The sequence below is a fragment of the Eulemur rufifrons genome, chromosome 29 (genome assembly GCF_041146395.1).
Source record: "Eulemur rufifrons isolate Redbay chromosome 29, OSU_ERuf_1, whole genome shotgun sequence".
Taxonomy (NCBI): domain Eukaryota; kingdom Metazoa; phylum Chordata; class Mammalia; order Primates; family Lemuridae; genus Eulemur; species Eulemur rufifrons.
In genome coordinates, this window is record NC_091011.1 from 70,848,239 (window position 1) to 70,872,349 (window position 24,111).

Sequence of the window (24,111 nt, forward strand, 5' to 3'; positions counted from 1 at the left end):
TACATTTTGGGGTAGGCCATGAGGTAGGTTTGGGGCTCAGTAGGCTCACTAAGCAAAGCCAACAAAGGATGACAGAATGTGAAAAGGAAGTGCTGAGGCAGATGCAGGCTGGGGGTGGTAAGAAGCTGGGGAGAGCAGTGAAATGAGATATCTTAGGTAAAGTTTGTTCTGACTTAGTAGGAAGGGGAAATTGGGATGAGATAGAACCTAAGGCATTTTGACTTAGCTCTGAGATGTTGGCGACTATCAAGACTAGAGGGAAAACCCCATATCATCATTTCTGAAATGTGGAAAAACAGGGTTAGCATTCATAGTCCAACCCTGGGGTTTTAACACATGTGCAATAGAAAAGTGAGTTATTGTGTAGGTTGGAAATGAGGTTTAAGATATTATGGTAAAGTTATGTCTGTTTCCTAGCTGGTAAAATGAGGAGGTTGATGGATAATCCCTAAGATATAGTTCAACTCTAATGATGTAGGATTCTACTTCAAACCAATTACAGCTAGATGAGAAAACTCCATTACTCCTGGTGATAACTGTTCCTCCTCTTCTAGCCCACACCATCCCCTATTCCATCCTGCTAGAGCTCTGGGAACAGCCCCTCCTCAAGGGAGCCGGGTGCACCGTCCTAGTCCAGGGCATTAATGTCGAATGCTGAACAGGAGCCTCCTCCTGTTCACAGGCACACATTCCTATCTGGACAGTCCCCCAGTGATCAGCCTAGAGGTGAGTAGACAAACACACACACTCACAAAACACACTTAGAAATAACTGTCAGAGGACCTGACTCCTGCAGGGTTCATGGCCCAGTGAGTCACACGTCTTAGGACAATGCAGCCTGGGTACCAGCAATAAAGCTTCTCAAGGAGACCCGTCCTTCCAGGACTTGACTGAGACAGCTGGACAGAGAGGGCCGGGTTTTCTGCAGATGACAGCTCAGGGGCTGAGCCACAGCTCTCCTCTCTTTCCTTTCCATGGCTTTCCTATCTGGAGTAGTTCCTGCCACGTGAGTCCACAGTTCTCTACCCTCCCCAGAGGCGGAGAATGAGGATGACTTCCACTTCACTCTTGCCTCTTAAATCCAAAAATCAGTAGTGAGTGGCAGTGTTGACTCAGAACTCTTGATTCGATAACAATGCTTTTTTTTTAGCATGGATCATGAAGAGTTAAGTTGTAGCGGGAATCTGAGTTGGGGTTCCAGGGTGCAGAGTGCAGTAAATACAACGTATTGCTGCCTCAGGAAGTTGTGGCTAGGACAGTGGTCCCTGGCCCATAGGCTAGAACAGGTAACCTGAGAAGAACTTCTGACTTTAGGTGCGTTGGTGTACATTTTGGGGAGGACTGAGATGTGATTGGGGAGCGGCATCTAGGCAAACCAAGTTTCATTTGCTGAGGGTGAGATGGGGATAGAGAAAATTCTTGTGGAGGTAGGTCGAAGGCTCTCCTGAGTGAGCTTTGAGATTACAGTCGGATGAACCTGCTCTAAGTCTTTATAGAGGCCAGGCAAGTAGTGTCTACTGTGACATTTGGAGAACTGAAAAAGTAGAGAGGGACTTGGTGGTTGCTGGGTATGCAATGGATAGTGCATGTCCTTTTATGGTTATATAGCTTTCTGCATTTGAGTACTTATTTCTGCTTAACTGGCTAATGCAATTCTCATTTTAAGCTATCACAATGACTTTAAACATTGTCCTTTTCATTCTGCCTCTCTGTTTAATTTTTTTACATGTTGGAATTGATATGGGATATAAAAAATAATTTTTATAAACTCTGAACTGTAATATTTGGCCAACTGTAGGATTGGTTTTATTAGAAAGAATGAAACCTAGTTTTTTGAAATTATTTTTCTTTTTTTTGCTTCCATTTATTTATCTAGAGAGGCAGTATTGTATGGTGGTTAAGCACAAAGACGCTGAGCTAGGCTTCTCTAGTTGAATTGTGGCTCTGCTAATTATAGTGTGTGACTTAGGCAAGTTAAGCTATTTGTCTTCCATGCCTTAGCTTCCTCATCTATTAAGGTCATTAAATATGAAATGTCCAGTTTCGAATCAAAAGTTTAGCTTATTATATCTCAAACATAAGGAAGTACAATTAATCAAAGTATGCACCTAAACTATGGACACAGTTTTGCTATCTTAACAGTAGCTTGTGTATGCCAGCAGCCAAGAAGCGTGGAGAGCAAGTGGTGATGAAATCACCAAAGACATTTTCCAGAGCTTGTTGAGAACTGAATATTTTTCCTTGTGAGAAAAAGTCCAAACCCTGGAAAAAGTGGTAGTCAGTTGGTGCAAGGTCTGGTGAATACAGTGGGTGACAGAGAGTTTCCAAGTCCAGCTGCTGTAGTTTAAGTAGTGTTGTTTGTGTGACATGTGGTCAAGCCTTGTTTTGCAAGAGGATTGGCCTGTCTCTATTGACCAATCTTGGCTGCTTAATAACAAGCATCCTCATCATTTTGTTCAGTTGGTTGCAGTAGACATCTGCTGTAATTGAGTGACCAGGTTTCATGAAGCTGTAGTGGGTAATAACCAGAGCTGGACCACCAAACACACACCATTAGTTTTTTTTTGATGAATATTCAGTTTTGGACTGTGTTTGAGCACTTCATCTTTATCCAGCCATTGTGAGAACACTTGAGATTGTCAAAAAGAACCCATTTTTCATCACACGTAACAATATGGTGTAGAAATGTTTCGCCTTTATGTCATGACAGCAAAGAAAGGCAAGCTTCAAGATGATTTTTCTTCTGATGCTCCTTTAATTCATGCAGAACCCATCTATCCAGCTTCTTTATCTTGCCCATTTGTTTCAAATGGTCCAATATTGTTGGAATAGTAATGTCAAACCTTGTGGCTAATTCATGGATAGGTCGAGATGGATTCATTTCCATTACAGCTTTCAGTGCATCATTATCCACCTTGGTCTCAGGTTGCCCACATGGCTCATTTTCAAGATTAAACTCTCCAGAATGGAACTTTCAAACCATCCATGTACTGTACATTCATTAGCCACATCCTTCCCAAACACTTTGTGGATATTTCGAGCTGTCCATGCTGCATTAGTTCCACGATGGAACTCATATTCAAAAATAACATGCATTTTTGACTTAGCCATGGTTTCACAAAAATTACTTTAAAAAAATTTGAAAGATAATCACAAGCCAAACCGAGTTTGAAAGAATAAGAATGTATCTTCACAATAAAACTAAAACAAGAAGTGTCAAAGTGAAGTGTCAGAGATATCAACTGTCAAACTTAGTACTTAAGGAAATTCGACATTTCATACTTAATAACCTAATGTATAATACAGGCCACCATGCCTGGCTAATTTTTAAGAAATCTTTTTTTTGTGTGTGGAAACTGGGGTCTCTCCAGGGTGCCCAGGCTGGTCTCAAACTCCTGGCCTCAAGCCATCATCCTGCTTTGGCCTCCCAAAGTGCTGGAATTAGAGGCATGAGCCACCATACTCAGCCTCATAGAGTTGTTTTTATGTTTTAAATAAATTAATACATGAATAAGAACAATGCCTGGTACACACAAAGTGCTTTCTATCTATTAGCTGTTACTATGTTACAAGCATTGATCTAAGCCTTTTGTCAATTTATGAGCAAACCAAGGCTCAGAGAGATTTAGAAACTTGCTTAAGATCATCCAACTAGTAAGTGGTGGCTAAGGTGGGACTTGAATCTTCTCTGAGTAAGCCTGGCTTCTCTCTCTGTTAAGCCTGGCTCTTAACCACTCTGCTGGGTTTCTGAGGTATAGAAAATCACTTAACTGTGAGTAGTTGTAGGTTTAAATCTACTTACCCATCTATCCGTCTGTCTTGTATTTTCTAATTTAGGTTTTTCATTATGGTCTCATTCTGTTAGTAAAATGCATTTCCTTAAAATATCTGTGACTTAAACAAGATTTATAAAACATAAAAATAAAACCACTCTTAAAATAATGCTTCTCAAATAATTAGATAAGAACTTATAAACCCATGCTAACAGAACTAAATTGTGAAAGGCATAAAATTTCATTTCATGTGACATCAGATAATGGCAATCAGCACACTTGTAAGTTTTGTGGAAATTAAGGTAGTTATTGTCAAGCATTTTGAGCTTGCCATTTTAAAATAATCATGATATTAATATTTTAGCCATTTGCACATCTTAATTATCAGGTAGAAACTATATCAAATTGTTAAAGCTCATGAAAAGCTTCCCAATCTGTAAATTAGATTAAGATAAAAGAGAATTAAGGTCTGAGAAGTGAGAGGGGCTGTTTTAGCAACAGTGACAGGTGAGGCTGATGAGAATTAACAGCATTTGACTGTTAGCAGAATATGATGGGCTCTGCTTATGGTAATGAAGCATTGACTAGATGACTGAGTGAAGTGATGCTTTCTCATTTCCTTTTATAAAATTATTGTGGAGATCTGTTAAATGATACCATTTAGCCCAGATTTCTGTACTGTACACTTTTGATAATATATTGAAAATTAGAAATCATATTTCATAGTATTGTCAACGTTATAATTTCTTATGGAGAAATTTATTCAGTGGAAAGGAAAGTAATAAAATAAAAGCAAAACATTCCACTGCTCCAGCAAAACCATTCTAAACAACCAATACTTTTTCTTCAAAGTAGCTGCAATTTTGGAGGGGAGAACTAAATTGGAAATTGTTGAACCATTCAGGTTGCTTGAAACAAAAAATGAAAACTGATAAAAAATTGAAAAAATTATTTATGTCTTGTCTTTTGGCAAGGTGAAGAATTGTATCAAGACGAAGTAGCCATTATTAAAGTTTATTTAAAGTGTTAGCTAGGACATACTCAAGATCAAAACAATTGGCAATGAGGGAAAAGATGGCTCAGGGTATGCGGCAATGTGACATTAAAGATTACATCAGACAGAGTGTGTCTCAGTAATGACCTATGTCCTTTCCATTTGATGTCTTGGATAAATGATTTCGAGGTCTTAGATATGCTTTAAAGGATTGTTCATTCATCACCTTTATTAGGTTTGTTTTCACATTAATCCAGTGTGTTTCACATGGATCAAGTGTGCATATGTACTATAAAATGAATGAACATAATGACAAAATGAGGACTAAAAATTTGGACACTGACCCCTTTCAGATTATATGGCTTTGTATCATTAAGTGCTAGGATGAAATATGGATATCTTGTGTACTTTTCACTTAGAGAAATAAGAGACTTTGTCCCCCCTAGTTTTAACCAAATAATTAATAAAGAAACGACATGAGAAGAAATAATGGCTTTTTTCTAAGAGAGACTTTTCTAAGGACAGCTTTAAAAGAACAGGCAAAGGAGAGCAGAGCCCTAGCTGGTGCCGTTGCAGCTTGAGTCAACATAAGCAGAAGTGTGGGTGTGCTTCATGTCACATGGCAGGAGGCTTCCCCAGAAGTGGTTTGCCAGACCGGGGAGCCGTTTCATTTTGTGGCTGTTAGAGTTGTATTTTGGAAAATACTCGGCTTCCTGCTTACTGCTTCATTATGGATTATACAGGTAAAATCAAATTTAAAATATTTTCCAGGCATGTAGAATTACTTAAAAAATAATATTTTAAAAATTGTTGGTTGTACGTGTACTTTTAAATGTATTATGCATCAATTTATTCCGAGTATGTATGAATTTGTTTTATGTAAATTGTGATTACTTTAGGCTAAGCACTTAAGGGAATTTCTCAGACATACCCTTGTTGTTTCTTCTATTTTTGTTGGGTCATTTTCAAACAGACTTAAAATAAATTACAACCCATAATTAATCCATATTTGTCCCCTCTGGACCTGAAGGTTTAAAGTACAAACATCTCAGTTCAGATTATGCCACATAGGGAATAAAATATACACAGTGTACAGAGAGTTTCTGGTTTGTTTTAAATATTTTTGGCATTGTGGTGGTGATTTTGTGCTTGTGTGTGGCCCTATCTTTTAGATGGTGTTAACATAATGAAGTGAATTGGAGAATTTCAGTTTTTATCCTACATTTTCTGAGTGTAAGTGTGTCTTGGTTTTTCTGATGGATAGCTAGTTTCTTCCTTTTTTAAATTGCAGAGCCGTGTTCTCAATTTTTGGTTTCCCCAAATGGTAGATTGGTACAGGTTCAGGAATCAAGTTAGGTTGATCCTAGCCATGGGTGGGTGGTTGCTTGCTGAGTAAGTGGGGATTCCCTTAGATCGGGTGGGGTGAAAGTGTGGGTGGGAGGTGAAGAAGTGAGGAGGCAAGGACATGAGTCTTTGCCCAAAATTTGTGTAACCAATTCAGAATTACATTACCCTAAATTTGAACTTTTGGGTAATGGTGATGCTGTTGACAGATTGCTTTTAAACTAAAGTTCCTTTAGTTCCAAAGGCTTTTGGAAAAGTTTTCCTCTAGTGCAGGGACCCACCTTCCATACCCAGTGTGATAAAAGTACCAGTGTGCATTCAGATTGTACTCTGCTTACATAGTATTTATTAATGATCCCTTTAGACCTGTAGATGGACCTTTGGCAAGACAGCTAGTTATGGCATACAAATAAAATTTGGGGGAAATTGGTAATTTAAAATGCTTGCTATTTAAAGGACTTTGGTGACTACTTTTTGAAGATAAAACATTTTAAAGCAGTTAGTTGCCCTAAAAAGATTTGTTCTATAAATTTCTCATTTTTTATTTTAGAGTTTCTTTAAAGCAAGTATACCTGTATTTGTGTGTGTGTGTATTTTGATTTTCTTTTCCCCATAAGATTAATATACTTTTATTCTAGGGTTCTGAAATGAAATGTACCTGTCTTTTAGAAGAGTTGTTCTATTATGTTAAAGCAAGAAGTAATACTCTTTATAGCCATATGCAAAGAAATCAAATTTGTAAAATCCTACCAGAGAGCTTTTCTATAAGTATACTTTAAGTATACTTTTGGGGGGGGGGGTTGGGGTGGAGTGGGGACAGGACCTCACTCTGTCACCTTGGGCTAGAGTGCAGTAGCATCATCATAGCCTACTGAAATCTCAAACTCCTGGGCTCAAACAATCCTCCTGCCTCAGTCTCCTGAGTAGCTGGGACTACAGGTGCAAGCCACTGTGCCTGGCTAATGTTTCTGTTTTTTTATATAGATGGGGGTCTCTCTCTTGCTCAGGCTGGTCTCGGATACCTGGCCTCAAACTACCCTCCCGTCTTGGCTTCCCAAAGTGCTAGGATTACAGGTACAAGCCACCACGCCTGGCCTTAGCATACACTTTTTATTGTAAATATGTATCTTTCCCCCCCCAAGGAATATAATCATTGATCAATTCTTTCATTTTTCTATAGTTTGTATATTGCTGTTAAAACATTCCTCTGTTGTTTTAAAGTAAGCCGTACAACTTTAACATGCTAAATAGACATTAAAAACTTTAATGTAAATAAAGGAGGTGGTTTTAGAGACATTCACAGATAGGACACTTTCAAATGTAGTATGTGCTGTAAAATGAGATTAAGTTTTTACCACATTAATGAGTACATTAATTAAATTAACTGTCTGATGTGGTAGGAAGCTATTTTGAATGTTCTATAGTGATTTTTATAAACATTTACACATTTGCAAATATAGCTACATTTAATCCATTAAACTTTGAAGAGAACAACTCAGTTCATGGCACAGTGATTTTTTTTTTTTTTTTTTGGTTAGAAAGAATTTATTTTGTTGTCAGCACAATTTAGCACAAACACTTTTGTTCTGATGACATCACCATAGCACTGAAAGGGGCATCTTACTAGCAAACTGATATTTGATGATTCAAGAATAGATTTATTGTAAAAAAAATTTAAGGAGCCAAAAATACTTCTGTTCAAGGCCTTTGCATGGAATACTCTTACTTCCATGTTATGCATGAGATTTTTTCAGGTCTCTTTTTAGAGTAGCCTTTCTTGACAGTTTTACCTAAAATAACCTTCCCATTCAATTACTCTTTATTCTTTAATTCTTCTATCTTTCTTCATAATACGTACCATCACTTGACATCTTGTGTGTTTGTCTGTGTGTCTTGCCCACTGGATTATAAGTTCCATAAGGGAGGGAGTTTGTTCATGGCTGTACTCCTAAAATGTAGAACATTAGGATCCCAGGAAATAGTTGTTGAGTGAATGCATGAATAGGGTTTCCTTTAAAATTGACTGTTGACTTACTTTGAGATTTTCACTTATCCTTCTTTATCAATAGCATTCTAATTTAATGATTATTTTTTACCACAAAATTATTTTGAATGTTAATCTTTCATTGCTAATTTTATCTTGAAATTAATAATATTGCCTGTATTAATGGAAGGGCAAGATCACAGGCAGGAATAATTAGATAGAATGGATAATCCAAAGATCACTTTTGTTTTGAAATGTATGATTTTTTGAAGAGGGGACAGTGAGGGACATCAGATCAGTTTTATTCTTCCTTCATTTTCCTTCATTACATTTTCCTTAGGCAACACATAAAAATTTGTGTTCATTCTCTGAGCTGACTAGAGGATAGAATTGGAGCAAGCTAAACTTTTGGAATCATTTTTATAAAAGATGGGTCTTCAGTGATGTGGATCCAAGCCTTCTAAAGTGTTTAGAAACACCTCAGGCTTCCAGGTTACAGAAACCTTCATAGGAATCAGAGGATGTGATTTGTGTGCAATTTGGCTGGCAAGTGAAACACCTGATGTTTTTTAACATACTGATCCTGTTACAGTCTAAAAAGTAGACTTCTTGAAAAATATTACAGCCTTTAACTTACTCTTAGAAGTCTGCACCAAGAAATAAATAAACACCCTCAGAAGAATGTATTTTCACATATATACCCATATACACACACACAACACACACCACTCCACATATGAGCTGAAAAAAGGAGCAACATAAATGAGTTGTCAAAGCAGTTATTTACTGCATATAAACCATAGTTTCTGTTTGAAAATATCTCTTACCTAGGGACCACTTTCTCATTCTACTTCCTCTCTTGCCTTTGTGATAGGCATGTCCATTCACCATTTGAGTGACTATTCATATATAACATCTCATACACAATTTTAAATAGATCTATGTAAGGTTATATTTTGGCTTTAAGGTTCAACCCTTTTGAAATGTATTGCCCTTTCCCACTTCCTACAATTTTATCTCAACACCATTTTTGATATTCCCCCTTGGTTGTTGACCTGACTGATTATTTTTGAAGGTGTACGTTTTTATTAATTCCTACAATTTTCAGTAGTCTTCCTGTCATTTTTAGTTTTCTCTGGTGATCTTTCTCTTTTAAGGATTATTTTCCTCCACATTTTCAGCTTCTGTTTTCTCTTCATTTCGGTTGAATCCTTAAAATATATTTTGGCAATTATTCATTGTTCAAGAGGTATTATGGTAGAGTGGTTAAGAGCATTGCTTTAGAAACAGACTTGGGCTTGAATACCAGAATATCATTTACCACCTGCGTGACTTTGGCAAATTATTTTACCATCTGTCAAATGTGGATAATAGTGGTATCTACCTCGTAGAGTTATGTTGAAGATTAAATGAGTTAGTACATGTAAGGTTCCCAGAATAGTGCCTGGCACATAGTAAACACTCAGTAATTATTAGCTATTGTCATTCTTTCACACAACAAAAGGTTTGTTCTTTACCTTATGTAGCATTATCACTATTTCTTTTTAATGATTCAGCATTTTCAGTAAGCTAACTATCAAGTTACCTTGAATAAATTATGGTACATTCATACAATGAAATCTTACCCAGCCATTAAAAGGATAAGGTAGATACTACATATACTGACCAGAAAAGCCACTAATGATATTTTAGATGGTAATTTGCAGTTCCACATTCACACCAGAATTTAATGTTTAAAAACTGTATCTATATAAAGACGTGTCTTTGTAAACATAAGAAATTATTGGAAATGATGTATACCTTGGATGAATGAGTGGAGAGGAGAATTGAACTCTAGAACTTCCTACTATATATGATATAAAAAGTGTGGGATTATGAGATTACATATGCATATATATTCACTTCTTGTGCATGTTTATATTTTTAAAACATTAAAACAAAACTTTCTTTGCTTATGTTGGATAGGCATTCTAATGAAAGTTCATAGACTTCTAAATATTTTTTAAAAAACAGATTTCTAAGAATAACATAATACAGGAAGACTTTTATCTGTCCAGTGACAAAAGTCAAGAGACAAAATATTAATATCTTCAATTATTTCTTAAAAAAATTTTTTTTTTTGTAGAGATGGGGTCTTGCTATGTTGCTCACGCTGGTCTTGAACCCCTGGCCTCAAGTGATCTTCCCACCTTGGCTTCCCAAAGTACTAGGATTACAGGCGTGAGCCACTACTCTGGTTCTCTTCAATTATTTCTCTGTGTGGGTAGATAAAAAAGAAATATAATATGTTGGTCACAAATGCCCGCTCATAGACAGTTGTACACAGATGTGTGCACATTGCCTTAAAATACTGAATTACTCTGGAAAATGATAGAAATTCATGCAAAGCAAAATGAAGAAATAGGAGAAATATATGTACATAAATATATTCCCAGAGCAGTGATTTTCACATTTGATTAATAGTTGCAAAATAACTAATAATGTAATCACTAACATCTGAGTGCTCATTGTGTGCCAAGCAGTGTTCTAAGTATCTGTGCTATTATTTTACTGATACATTTGTGTGTATTTAAATGCCCAGAATGTTAGTACACCTATTTTCACATTTGTGATTGAGTGTACAACCCTTGATCTGTCAATCTACCATAAACTTAGAGAAAATAACAATGAACTCTTCTGTAATTACTTTCAAAGGTAGATTATTTTTCTTATTTCTGATCTTCTTAATTCCCTTGGAAAGTTCTATTTGCTGCATAAAACCAAGAACGCTGATCTGCATGATGTCTTTGTGGTTAGTTGCTTTAAAGCCAATATTTAAATTTCTTTGAGGTCTCTTTTACTGCCTGGTGTCACAGGATGAAGAACTCCTCAGGAGAGGGAATATATACGTGGCTCTTGGCCTTGTGCATTTTGTGACAAAGGAATTCCCCTTTGAATCGCGCTGCTCCCCTGGAGCCCCTGGAGCCTCTGGCTCAAGCAGCGCAGTTGGTCTGTGCAGTGTCCCTGACGTCATCTAGCGTATGCATAAGCCCTGCTATTGTCTTATTGCTACAGCAGGGCTGGGGATTGCAGTATCCGCTGTTGCTGCTGCTCCCAGACCTGCCCCTGCTGCTACCTAGTCTTGCCTCACTGCATCCCACAGGAGCCACGTCGGCCTGCCTTTGCCTAGTGGATTTTCCAAAGCAGCTCTTCGGTTTTTGGTGCCGTAAGAGACCTTGCTCTTCAGTCACACGGGAGAAAACTGAAGCTCGTAAGAGGAGAATCTGGCAGCTGGACACAGCTTGAACTGCATTGTCTGGCTGCATGACCCCTGCTGTGTAGCCGGCTCATCTCTTCACTCTCACAGGCTCACACGCTCTCCTGGCTTTTTCTTCATTTTTTTTTTCTTTTCTTCTAATTTTTTTAAAGGCAGCCTCTGGAGCCAGCCATGTTTGGCACTGAATCTTCATGTAAGTAAATGGATCCTACTTCTCTGCTATTTAGAAATCTGCTTGCTGTCATGGTTTCATTGGCTTGGAGTTCTTATCACTTCGCCTTAGGTCATTAATGACGTTTTGTATTTTGGCTCTAATTACAAAGGAATTGGTCTCAGGAAAGGGATTCCCCTTGACTGGGTTATTCATCCTCAGGGCCACGGATGTCAATGTGTCAAAACCAGGCCTCCAGGAGGGAGATAGGAAGGCGGGATCCGGGATCCCAGCAGCCTCCCCAGAATGTGTTAATTGACGGGATCAGGCCTGTCACTGATCTATTGTTGTGGGCTCAGTAATGGTGCGTAAACCCTAAAATAGATACTAGGAGGATCTGAAATGATAGCGTTTATTCGAAAGGAAAGAAATGCTTACATTTTTCATCTAAAGAGAGAAAAGTATCATTACATATTCTTCCTCCATATTTATAAATAGCTTTATATTTGAAGATGGATTTTTTTTTCACAATAGCTTCAATTTTGATATGCTGGCTAGCATCACAGTCCAGCAGTGTTGTATCTTTCTTAAAACTTATACAAGGAAATTGCTTTGGTGCAGAGCAGGCCCTGCACAATGGGTTAGACAGAACAGCAGTTGAAGACAGCTAGAATTGATAACCACCCTATTTGAGAATTATTTCATGTTGGGTATAGAATAATATAACTTGTCAATGTACCCGTATAGGTTCTGCATAATATTTTGTCATGATCTACAAGCAAAGATGACAATTAAGAATTTCTAAGAGACTCAATCTGCTGGCCTAGAGCATTAAACATTGGCAAGGCAATTATCATTGCCAGGGAGAAGGGGGTTAGGACAGGAATTTAGGAAATCTATTCCATATGAACTTGTAATTTGACTTTTACTTTCTGATCTCAGGTGATCAGTGTGAATAATTAGCTGATAATTATTGCAGAATAGTAGCATTTCTAGAGAGCTAATAATCCTCCGTTCTTTTGTTTCTTGATTGGCTTTTTTAAAAGGTTATTTTTGTTGTTTCACTGTGGAAGCTTCCCATCTCTGAAACTACCACATTGCCTAATAAAAATTGTGATAGAATAACGGTGATATAAAATGTCCCATTCAGCATGTGACAATATTATTTCCTAATAATTTAAAAATAATTTTTGAATTCACTTAATGGTACATTTAGAATTATTATCATCCAAGAAATGGAAATAGATTATTAAGTGACACAGACCTTCCAGTTTTATTTCAGTCATGAAATTTTGCTTAAGTGGGAGCCTAGGTATGGACAGAAATATTTATATAGTAAAAATTAGTCCTGTTACTTCATTTAGCTGAAAGTAGAAGTTGAAACTCAGTGTGGGCGTCTTTGGGTTCTTGGACTAGTGACTCTAACATTTGCTGGCCAGTTTTACCAATTAGACACACAGCCTTTCTTGATAATCAAACCTGATCTTTTGATAATATTACTTATGTGCTTTGTGATATGTTTCAAAACTGCTTGCTGCTTTTGGTCTCCATAGCTACCAGATTACTGAGCAGAACAGAATACCATTCAGAGTACAGAATACTATCATGCAGATTTTTAGCTTTTTTTTGTTTTACCTTTACTGAGTATTTAAGTTTTGTTTCTTGCTTATCACTAGAAGCAAGCAATCTACCATACATAGCCTCTTCCTGTCAGTGGATGTTATGTGTTGAAAATGGGCTGCCTTTTTTAGATAAGAAGATTCCCTAAGTCTGCATTCAGAGTTAAGACAAGTGTATTTTCTTTGTGTTTTGAGGCATAGCTCTCTGGGCCTTTGACTTCATTCTTTTGGAGGCTATTTTATAGCCTTGAAACTATCTGTATTTAGAATATTCAGAAAAATAGTCACAGCTGAAATTCTAATTAGTTCAGAAGGGAACCCAAACCACCTAGGGGTTTTTACTAAATTGTCGAAAGAAGTATTTATCTATCCTGTATACAATGCTGTGCTAGGTCCTGGAAAGGGTTAAATTTTTTTTTTAACTTATTTTGCTTTCATGATTCTTTTTTTTGATTTCTGGCTGCAGTGCCTTACTTGTATTTAGATGCTTTTACTTTTTAAATTGAGATATGATTTACATATAGTAAAATGCATAGGTCTAAGCATGCAGCTCAGTGAATTTTTGCCCATGGAGCCACTACCCAGATCAAAATGCAGAATATTTCCATTTCCCCCGGAAGTTCTCCTGTGGCCCTTCCCAGTTAATAAATATTACTTCCCCTTCTTGTGAAAAGGCAACCACTATTTTGACTTCTGATGCTATATATTCTTGTCGTAAATGCCTCTTTTAAATTTTCTTGCTCTCCACCTTGCTGTTTGCCTGTAAGAGAAGGAAATGTCTTCATTTTTAAAATATTGGATTAATTAAGTTGATTTTATGTTTCAGACCTTTGAGGTCAGGAATTTACAGTAGCCTGGGTATCACATTATAACATATTCTGTCTCACTAAAATAATATTATTTTGATACTTGATTTGACAACCCCCCCCAAACAATCAAAAAGTTAAAAAAGCCTTTAAAATTCCAAAAAATATATCTAGAAGAGTAGCCCTAGTTCATCAAAACTAAAGATTTACACAGCTATGGCAGTAGAATTAATAAATGCTCTTTTATGTCTGACATCATTTTAGTCAATATGTCCAACTGTACCAGTCTCATCTCTTTAACTTAGTGGATCTAAATCTCCCACAGTAGTATGGATTGGCCACAGTCAATCTATTTTGGGCCACTTTGAAATGGAAGTGTTCTGTAGTATGTATAGACTAATCATTACAAAGCGGGAAGTACAGCTTCTGTAACTGCTTGTTAAAATCTTGTTGTATTTCACTGAGCTTTTTTCCTTTACTGAAATTTCCCATGTCTAAAAATGAGAATAGTATTTCTATTCTTTATCTATTTTGAAGAAACACAATTTTAGTTTCTGTCATCAGAATAATTTAGGTATAAGAGGAAAGTAGTATCAATAAAGTTTTGTAGAGGTAGGTTGTCATTAAAATGCATATTTGGGGGTTCAAGCCTTTGACCTGGAAGACATAGCCTGAAAAAATGCAGATTTGGAGTACTTAATTGATTTCATGATAGTTTATATTTTTAAATAAATTGATTAAATTCCACAGAATTAAAAAAAATCCCTCTTAAAATTTTTAAGAGGAGAAAAAATTTTCATGGAGAAAGGGAGAAAAAAATTTTCATCTTTTGTTTTTCTGGAGTAAGGAATACTGGTTTTGCACTGCCACCATTTGGTTACGTCCTCCCTGATAAAGCCAGCTATTCTCCAAAGAGTAGATACTTTAAGTATGATGAATATTTATTCAATTAGCATTTATTGGGCTCAGTTCTTCTCTTTTCTCCCTCCCATGTTTAACTTTTTCAGTTCTCAAGGGTACCATTTAAGATGTACCGTGGTGGGAATTGTGCCCTGGTCTAACATTTAATGTGTCTTCCAAAGCACCTGCCTTATTAGTCCAGTGAAGAGAGCAACACCTTACCTGCTGAGAAACAGGATGTCCCTGGGGCAAAACAGCATCAATTTTAATCCCTCCTCCCATAATTTTCTTGGAGTTACAATAAATTAAACAGAACTTCTAGAGAATCTGCATAGGGCATAAAGAAATCACCGAAGTGCCAACAAAGCTTAGGTAAGATCCACCCAACCTGAGCTTAGTGGAGATGGGGAATAGTGGATGGGGGTCAGGAGTTCTCTTTAGCTCTGGTGTGGCTGGTCCACACATCTTCCCTGCCATTCTCTGGATGTTCATATCAACTTGGGTAGGTAGCCAGCTGCTGGAAAGGATTTGGAGGACATGTGATGCCCCTTGCGATTTCTTTTTGATGGGCACCAAAAGTACAGCTGTTGCCTTTTATTTTCATTACTGACGAATGCATTAAGTTGGAATTGACTGTTTCTGAGTTTTAATAGTGTGGTACCATGTTACCAAGAGCAAGGTAATTATCTCAATTTTTGGAGCCATTGTGTGAGAGAGAGTCAAATGAATATACTCCAGCAATATTAGGTCACCAAGATACTGTAATTAAACAGACATCTCCTGGATAACAAATAATGAGTCATGCTCTTATGTGTATCTCAGGGCCATTCTTGGCAGCTGGTCACATGTGAGATTAAACTTGGGTCTATTGTTTTGGTGTAATTTCTGTGAATTGGCTGAGATGTGAATAGTGACTGTGGTCATTCACAAATGGCTATTCACAACTGGATCAATTCTCAAAATAAGCACCCAGTTATTAAATAATTGTGTCAGATACTGCTGTTTTTGCTGGTAGTATGTTTGGCATTTTAGTACTCTTATTTTGTTTTCACTTTCATTGGTATTTGTCATATTAAACCAGGTAATTTAGGAATACCAGCCATTTTCCTTTCCTACAACTTTAATCTGGTGGTTAGATTTAGCTGTAATGGATTTTATATGCTTTCATCTTACTTAAAACAAAATAGAAATAGCTAACTGTATACACAAAAACGCACCTCTAAGTCTGCACTGAGAGCATTGAATGTAAAAGAAAAATGTTATTATATGACTTTAGATAAGTAGAATACCATAGACTGCTAAAGTCATAAATATGAAAAAATAATTAAGCATTACAGGGACTTATATGGGGACACAGTTATATAGGAGCTTGGAAAGCTAAAACTCATGTAATGTTTTTGACTCATCTTACTGTATCATCCTTTCTTTGCTTCTGACAACATACATTCTGATATGAAATTTACTCTTGGGTTTCTTGGCTGTTAATAGTTAACATTGTAATTTTTACTATCAATAGAATATTTTCAACTAAATAAGATAGGAATTTTTTTCTGGATATTTATGTACTTCTGCTTGTACAGAAATGGAATAAAAATGCCCGTGGTTATTTTTAAGTTCTCCGATTTCTTATTTTCCCTTCAGTATTGGTCTCCCTAATTGTTAATCTGTAGTTTGTTCAGCAAAAATTACATAAGAGTTTTCAGTGATTTGTTGTTTTCATTGTCACAATTGACCAGATTCATATCCTGTATAAACTGTGGTGAGTCTATGGAGAAAATTACCATATATGGGAACTTTCCCCATAGAATCCCCATGGAGTTACACAGGATGTGATTAGAATTCATTATTATGGAGGCTGAGCTGGAAAAGTTACTGATCATGTGTATTTTTAAACATTAATAATAGTCACTGCATTAAATTATGTTCAAAGTTTACTGTTAAACTTTCCATATAAGACTATATGGGACACTAGACTACGAATTGTATGGTCATTTTTTTGTTGCTTTTGTGGAAGGTGTTGATATCCCCCCATTTTTTTCTAGTCAATATAAAGCACTAATTACACGTATTAATACATTTTTAACTAGAAAATACACAAATTTTGTATTATTTAAAAGTCACATTTACTGTACTAGAATAGTAAATTGTAAGATTTTCACTATATTTTATTTGTATTAATAATAGACTCAGATAATTATGAATTGAAATATGTAGGTGCAATGTAATGCATGTTGTAGACAAGGCAGCAACTACATGCCACATGGAGCAACTAAGTGCAGAGACCCTGGCTTTCAGTTGCCTGGATTCAAATCATGGTTCCACCACATTCTACCAGAGTTTGGTCATCTACCATCTAAGCTCAAAGTGGGGCTTTTCCAATGAACTCTTGGTGTTAGGGAAATTGGCCTTTTGGGGCCAGGGCATCTGCACCAGGGTGGGGATTATCAAGGGACATCTGTGGAGAGTAGAGTCCAGCAGTGGGGAAGACTGGCTAAAGAAGGGGAAATGTCAGTTCCTAATGCTGATTGGAAGACTGGAATTTCCATCATGGAAATCTTTAAAGGGACCCAGTAGGAGATCTGAAGGCAGGAAACTGCATGAAATTGATGAAATGGGTCAAGGCTGGCAAATGACCAATGTATTTCTTACTACTAGCCCCATGGCAGGCATCACTTATTGGTCACAATGCTATTGCAGCATTGGCTTAAGTCACTAAAGGTTGGAATGTTCTCCACTTAAAACACTTCATCATGCAAGTGTTTTCCGTGTTAGTTCAGTAATAGTCATATAGATAAATATTTAAATAAACTTAAAAACACTTACTGAATTAGGAAAAAAAATTAGGAATATTATTAAGTGTTCCAGAAATGTTCCTTTTGATATAAAGTACACTATTCTGTGTCACATTATGGTTCTCGATAATGTTAATGAGTTAATGATACAGAGCCACCACTGGTCTTTTTTGAATGAAGTTTACATAAGTTGAAGATATATCCCCAGAGCGTAGCAGGGTACCTGGCATATATCAAGTATTCATATTTTTTAAAATTTGAATCTGCTGTGGATTAAGGTAATATTATTGAAAATATGCTGTGTGGGCTTGTAGGGGGTTAATATTAAGTTTAATAAAATTTTCTAGGCTAAGAAATATCACATGTAACTGGCACATGTCAAAAACATGTCAGTGAATAACTCTTAATTATCACCCTTCAGAGCAGGAGCAGGTGACACAAACAGAATGATAGCATATGGAATTTTATTACTAAGCCAAAATTTGTTAGTGGGTGAACTGCCATATACTGATAATTTACCATATACTGATAACTTGGCTATGTGTAATCTAAGTTCACTTACCATTTTTAAAGGTTATTAAATAAAAATAATGAGTTACTTATGACCATCAATTTATTTACAGCATGAAAACTAAGAATTGTTTGCAATCCTGATGTAATTTTAAGAACTAGAAAAGTTATTTCCCATTTTGTTTGGTGAGGATTTCACACTGTTAAGATTCAGGAATTTGGGCATATTTTGGATAGTAGTGAGCCTGACTGGAATGCATATGGATTAGGAAGTCACAGTGACTGACTCCATTGGAGTATTCTTTACTACCTCTGGCTACTTTTAGAACAACAATGACTGTTCTGGACTGGGAAGTCTTTGGTAGGGTCTAACCCAGTGATACACATGGAAGGTCCAAGCCTGGGTTTGCCTCAGAAGTCTGAATTTCTCATGTGAAATTTCCTAGACTTGATTTAGTATAACAATGTTTGTTACCTATTGCTGCCCAACAAACTACCCCAATACACATTAGCTTAAAACAATTATGTATTACTTATTATCTTTCATAGTTCTGTGGGTTGACTGTACCCCACTGGTGGTTCTCATGAAGGATCTCTCATGCAGTTGCAGTTAGATTTCTGTCAGTGCCATAGTCACCTAAAGCCTCATCCGAGCTGGAGGTCCAGGATAGCTGGAGCTATCAGTTGAGGCTGACTGTTGACTTGGAGCTCTGCTGGCATTGTAGGCAAAAATGCCTATGTAGTGGACTCTTAAAAATGCAGGGATTAGGGGAACCTCCCACCTCCATGCAGTCTAAAATCCATGTATAACTTTTGATTCCCCCAAAACTTAACTACTAATAGCCTACTCTTGACTGGAAAGCCTTACTGATAACATAAACAGACGATTAACACATATTTTGTATGTTGTATGTATTGTACACTGTATTCTTACAATAAAGTAAGCTATAGAACAGAAAATGTTATTTAAAAAATCATAAGGAAGACAAAATATATTTAGTGTTCGTTAAGGGGAAGTGAATCGTCATAAAGGTCTTCATCCTTGTCATCACGTCAATAGGCTGTGCAAGAGGAGGAAGACAAAGGGTTGGTCTTATCTCAGGGGTTGCAGAGAGGGAAGAAAATCTGCACATAAGTGGACCTATGTGGTTCAAACCTGTATTGTTCAAGGGTCACCTGTTCTTTTGTGTTTGACGTCTTTCGCTCAGTGTAATGTTTTCAGCCATGTTGTTGTAGCTGTTGGTATTTTAGTTCTTTTTATTGCTGGGTAGTAGACATTAATGTAATTGGCTCATCCATCTACCTGTCTATGCTGAGTTGATTTCTGTTTGGGGTTCTTATGAATAAAGCTGTATGTATAAACATTCATATATATTTCTTTATGTGGACACATGTTTTCATTTCTCATGTGGAGATACCTAGGAATGCTACTGTTGAGAAACTGCCAAACCATTTTCCAAAGTGGTTATATATACCATTTCCTATTCCCACTAGCAATGAATGGGAATTTACTTGCTTCATATCCTTACCAACATTTGGTACTGTCAGTCTTTTTACTTTTCACTAATTTAGTGGATGTGTAGTGGTAGGTTGCGATTTTAATTTGCACTTCTCATTCTTAAAGATGTACATTTTTTTCATGTGCTTATTGGCCATTTGCATCTCTTCTTTGATAAAGTGTTCAAATACTTTGCCTTTTTAAAAAATTAAGTTGTCTTCTTACTGAGTTTTGAGGATTCTATACATATTTTGGTGTGAATTCTTTGTCAGGTTTATGTATTGACTGTATTTTCTCATAGTCTGTAGCTTTCCTTTTTATTACCTTGATGTTAAGTTTTTAATTTTGATTAAGTCCAGTTTATTAATTTCTTGTGCTCTATCTAAAAAAATTTTGCCTACCTTAAGGTCTTGAAGATTTTCACTCTGTATTTTCTTCCAAATGTTTTACATGTTTTGTTTCTATCTGTCTTGAATAAATTTTTGTGTATTATGTGAGGTAATGGTGGATGTTCATTTTTTTTTAGAAAATGAATATTCAGTTTTTCCAGCACTATTTCTTGAAAAGACTCTCATGTCCCCCGTTCAGTTGGAAACTATCAAAAATCAATTGACCGTATATTTCTGGTCTTTCTATTTTATCCCAGAGATCAGTATGTTTATCCTTAGGCCAGTGCCATAACCTTGATTGTTTTATATCTTTACAATCACTTTTGAAATCAGATAGTGTAAGCCCTTGAATTTGTTCTTCTTCAAATTCTTTTGCTGTACTTGATCCTATCACATGACTATAAATTTTAAAATTTGCTTGTCAATATCTGCAAAAAGACCTGCTGGAATTTTGATTGAGACTATATTTATAGAGCATATAGACTATATTTTGAGGAAAGCTGATATTTTAACAATATTGAATCTTCCAATTCATGACTGTGGTATATTTGTCCTTTTATTTAGGTCTTTAATTTCTTCCAGGAATGGTGAATCTGGTTATGAAATTAAAACAATAGCTATGACTTTTTTGGTAGATAAAAGAATGCTTATTTCGAGTGGAGTAATTTATATCACCCATTGAATATATGTTCCTAGGGAAAATATAGTAAAATGTAAAGTGGTGGTATTAGTAAAACTTCACTAATTTGAATTTGGAGAAATTATTTGCACTTCTAAAAGTCTTAAATCAACTGGAAAATGAGATTTCACTAAACACATGCTACCATGAAGAAGTCTTTGGAGGGTGTGTTTGAACAAATAGATAAGAATGGTTTGTACCTAGCACACTTAAAATTATGTTCATGTAAATTCTACTTTTATGGCCTTTAAAACATTTATTCTCTCAACAAGATGAATTACTTCCTGTTTGTTATGTCTTAGGAAATCATTTTATTATATTTATATATACTTCAGTTCTTGCCTAAATATTTCTTTAATTAGAAAGATCTGAATTTATGAGTTTTTATATTTGGAAACGGGATCCTCCTTCTTAAACTGGTTCTGTAATCTTGTTTGATTGTCTATATACCTTTTTGAGGATCTGATAAATCTATGGATTCTCATGATTTCAAGAGATTTGAAACAAAATCTCTCTAAAAATAGATTCAGGATGACATTTGTCACCCTTGAAAATTAAATTGAACTTGAATTTTTTTAAGGACTTTTTCTAATTATTTAACATTACTTGCAATAATTTTTAAAGTCCTCAAACTTCATGAAGCTAGATTTGATAGAGATTGAATTGACCTGAAAGAGTGTATTATGTATATGTATCATAAATATGAATTTATAAACATATTCATCTAATGCCTAAAGCAACTGACATCAAATCTATGAATTCTTGCTTTAGGCAGCTTATAAAACAGTAGTCATGTAGTAGCCCCTAATTAACTAGTGTAGTCTTTTGAAAGCTGTGGAGATGAATATACATCATGGATTATGAGTTCATCTGTGCTTACTTTCTCACCCTTTTTTTGAGTTAGTCCCAGGAAAGTCTACTTTGTTAGTTATTTTCAATATAAATATATAGCACAATGCTTATAAATATATGGCACAATGCTTAGTGCACAATGCTTAAGAATCTGGGCTTTGAATTAGGCAGACGAGGGAGCCTAGTTTTACTATGTTGCCTTAGGCATCTTGTCTCCTAGCTTCAGTTTGTTCATCTGTAGAATGGGGATAATAGTTACCTCATGGGATTGTCGTTATGCCTAAATGAAATAGGTGGGTAAAGTGGCAAGCCTCTGATGACACATGATAAGCAATCTTTTAAAGTTTTTCATACAAGAAATACTGTACTCAGTAGCATCATCAACACACTGTGTGTGTATTTGATGTAAAATAGACTATAAGCAGCAATAGAAATGGCAGCATTAAAATACAAATGGGAAAGAATTGTTTTAAATGGAAAGACTTATTAAGTTTGGTCCCTGCCATCTGACAGTTTACATTCAAAGGAGACAAGATGAATGAAATTTTAATTCATGCATGTATCCTTTTATTTATATTGATTTATATTAATGTTTGTACACATTCATTTACATATGATCAGTCTTCTTGCTTCTCTTTACATCCACAGTTTTCTCTTTTCAGATATTATTCTTCTGGGTTTCTGTAATAGTCACCTTAACTCGTCCCCTGGCTCCCCTTCCTTCTTATCCGGGTCCATTCTGTAGGTGACCCACCTTCCGTCCTTTCTTGCTTCTTTCCTTCCTCTCTCCCTCCCTCCCTTCTTCCTTCCTTTCCTTCTTGATGTAGTAACATACAATAAAATGCAAAGATATTTGATTCTATGAATTTTGGTAATTGTATGCACTTCTAGCAGCACCACTCAAAGTAAGATACAGAATATCTGTTGCTTCAGAAAGTTCCTTAGTGCTCCTTCCAAACAGTTTCCCTCTTCACCAGGCAACCATTTCTGATTTTAATGATTTAATATTAGTTTTGGCTTGAACTTAATTTATATGGAATTACACAATTTGTGTTCTTTTGTGTCAGCTAGCTTGCTGATCATATTCCTCAATGCCCAACACCTGTTCAAAACTCTCTCAATGACTCTTCATTGCTTTTTGAACTAAATATAAATTCTTTGCCTGGGTGTTCAAAGCTAGCCACCATATGGTCCCAACTTTCCTCTCCCAGCTTAACTCCCACTACTACTCTGAATATAAGCTGCAGCCAAACAGAGTTTATTTGCTTTTTCCTGAATGCCTTTTCTCATGCAAGGCCTTATCTTTGGATCTGCCCTTATTTCTAGTTATTCAGATCTTAAATTACTCTTTGACTCTTTGATGTTCACCCCGGGTACCAATGATCGTTCCTGGTTCTCCTAATGTGATTCACAATCTCTTTTTTTAACCTTCATCCTATGATCATCATCATAGACACCTCTTTTAAACACAAAACAATGATTCTCATTTTCCAACATCATCTCTCCTCTACGCTCCTCCTCCCAGTCACTGTCCCCTACCAAAAATAATCCTGCATTTTTTCATATCCTGTTGCCCTTTATAATGGAGGGAACATGGATTCTGTTTTATATGCTCTGGAATCAGACTTTCTGGGCTGGAATCCTCATTCTACTGGCTACACTACCTGAGTAGATTAATAAACTTCTCTGGGCTTCATTTTCTTTCTCTGTAAAATGGGGATACAAATAGTGCTAAGTCATAGGGGTGCTGTGAGTTTTAAATGCCTTAAGATGTTTATTATCTATTAAAGTCTCCATGAATTTTACCTATTATTATTAGATATTAGTCATTATTGCCTTATCCTTCCAGTTGCATTTAATTTGCCCCTTTCATAATTTGCTCTGTGAAAGTCTATAATGTGTTGGGGAATAAAGAGTTTTAAAAAGACAGAACATCAGTGATTCTAGGTTTTATGCTCTCCTCATCTAATACCTATACTTAATCTCATCTCTCAGAGTGTCTTGCTTATGAAACCCAGTAATGTCAGCAACCTTTTCTTTATTCAGGAAAATGTTTGAAATGTAAATAGAATTCATACCTTTGTAATGGTATCATATTTTAACTTATCTCAAGCTTACTATTTAAGGAGACTCTTTCTAAATACAAATAATCACGTCTTGGTTTATCTGGTTCATACGTTTGTATTTTTGTTTGTTAGATTTTCTTAAAGTTGTGCATATTTGTAATTCTTTTTTTCAAGCTTTATGATATTTTGATAAAGATATTGTACCTTGCTTTAGCTTTACATTGTTTAATCTTCGTTTAGATGGATTAAGTGGCATTTTCTTCTCTGAGGAATTTGATATACTCTTCTTGATTTTTAATTGAGATGGACAGAGTTATCAGCGTGTAAGGAGGGAAATAAAACAACTAAGAGTTTACTTTTTGGTTTATTTCTTTTAGGATTTATACTAGTTTTCATCAGAGATGTTTTTGGTTGTATGAGGGGGAACAGGAAACAGCATTGCTACCCTTTCCAGTATTTGTGCATATTATGAAAAATTTTACTGTGGTGTTGCAACGT

General features: G+C 35.9%; 1 protein-coding gene across 11 annotated transcripts in view; it reads left to right on the plus strand.

Annotated features, from left to right (window-relative positions):
• ST7 (suppression of tumorigenicity 7) overlaps positions 1–24,111 on the plus strand; it is a 235,273-nt gene that overhangs the window by 42,617 nt on the left and 168,545 nt on the right. For 2 of the 11 annotated variants that reach the window (XM_069462494.1, XM_069462496.1), the window contains exon 1: positions 5,411–5,510. The exons of 7 other annotated variants lie outside the window; for them this stretch is intronic. In XM_069462494.1, coding sequence (XP_069318595.1) covers positions 5,498–5,510 — 13 coding nt within the window. In that variant the 5' untranslated portion in view covers positions 5,411–5,497. Of the gene's footprint in view, positions 1–5,410; positions 5,511–11,133; positions 11,545–24,111 lie in introns of those variants that run through there. 2 more of the 11 variants (XM_069462493.1, XM_069462495.1) reach the window with 1 other exon arrangement.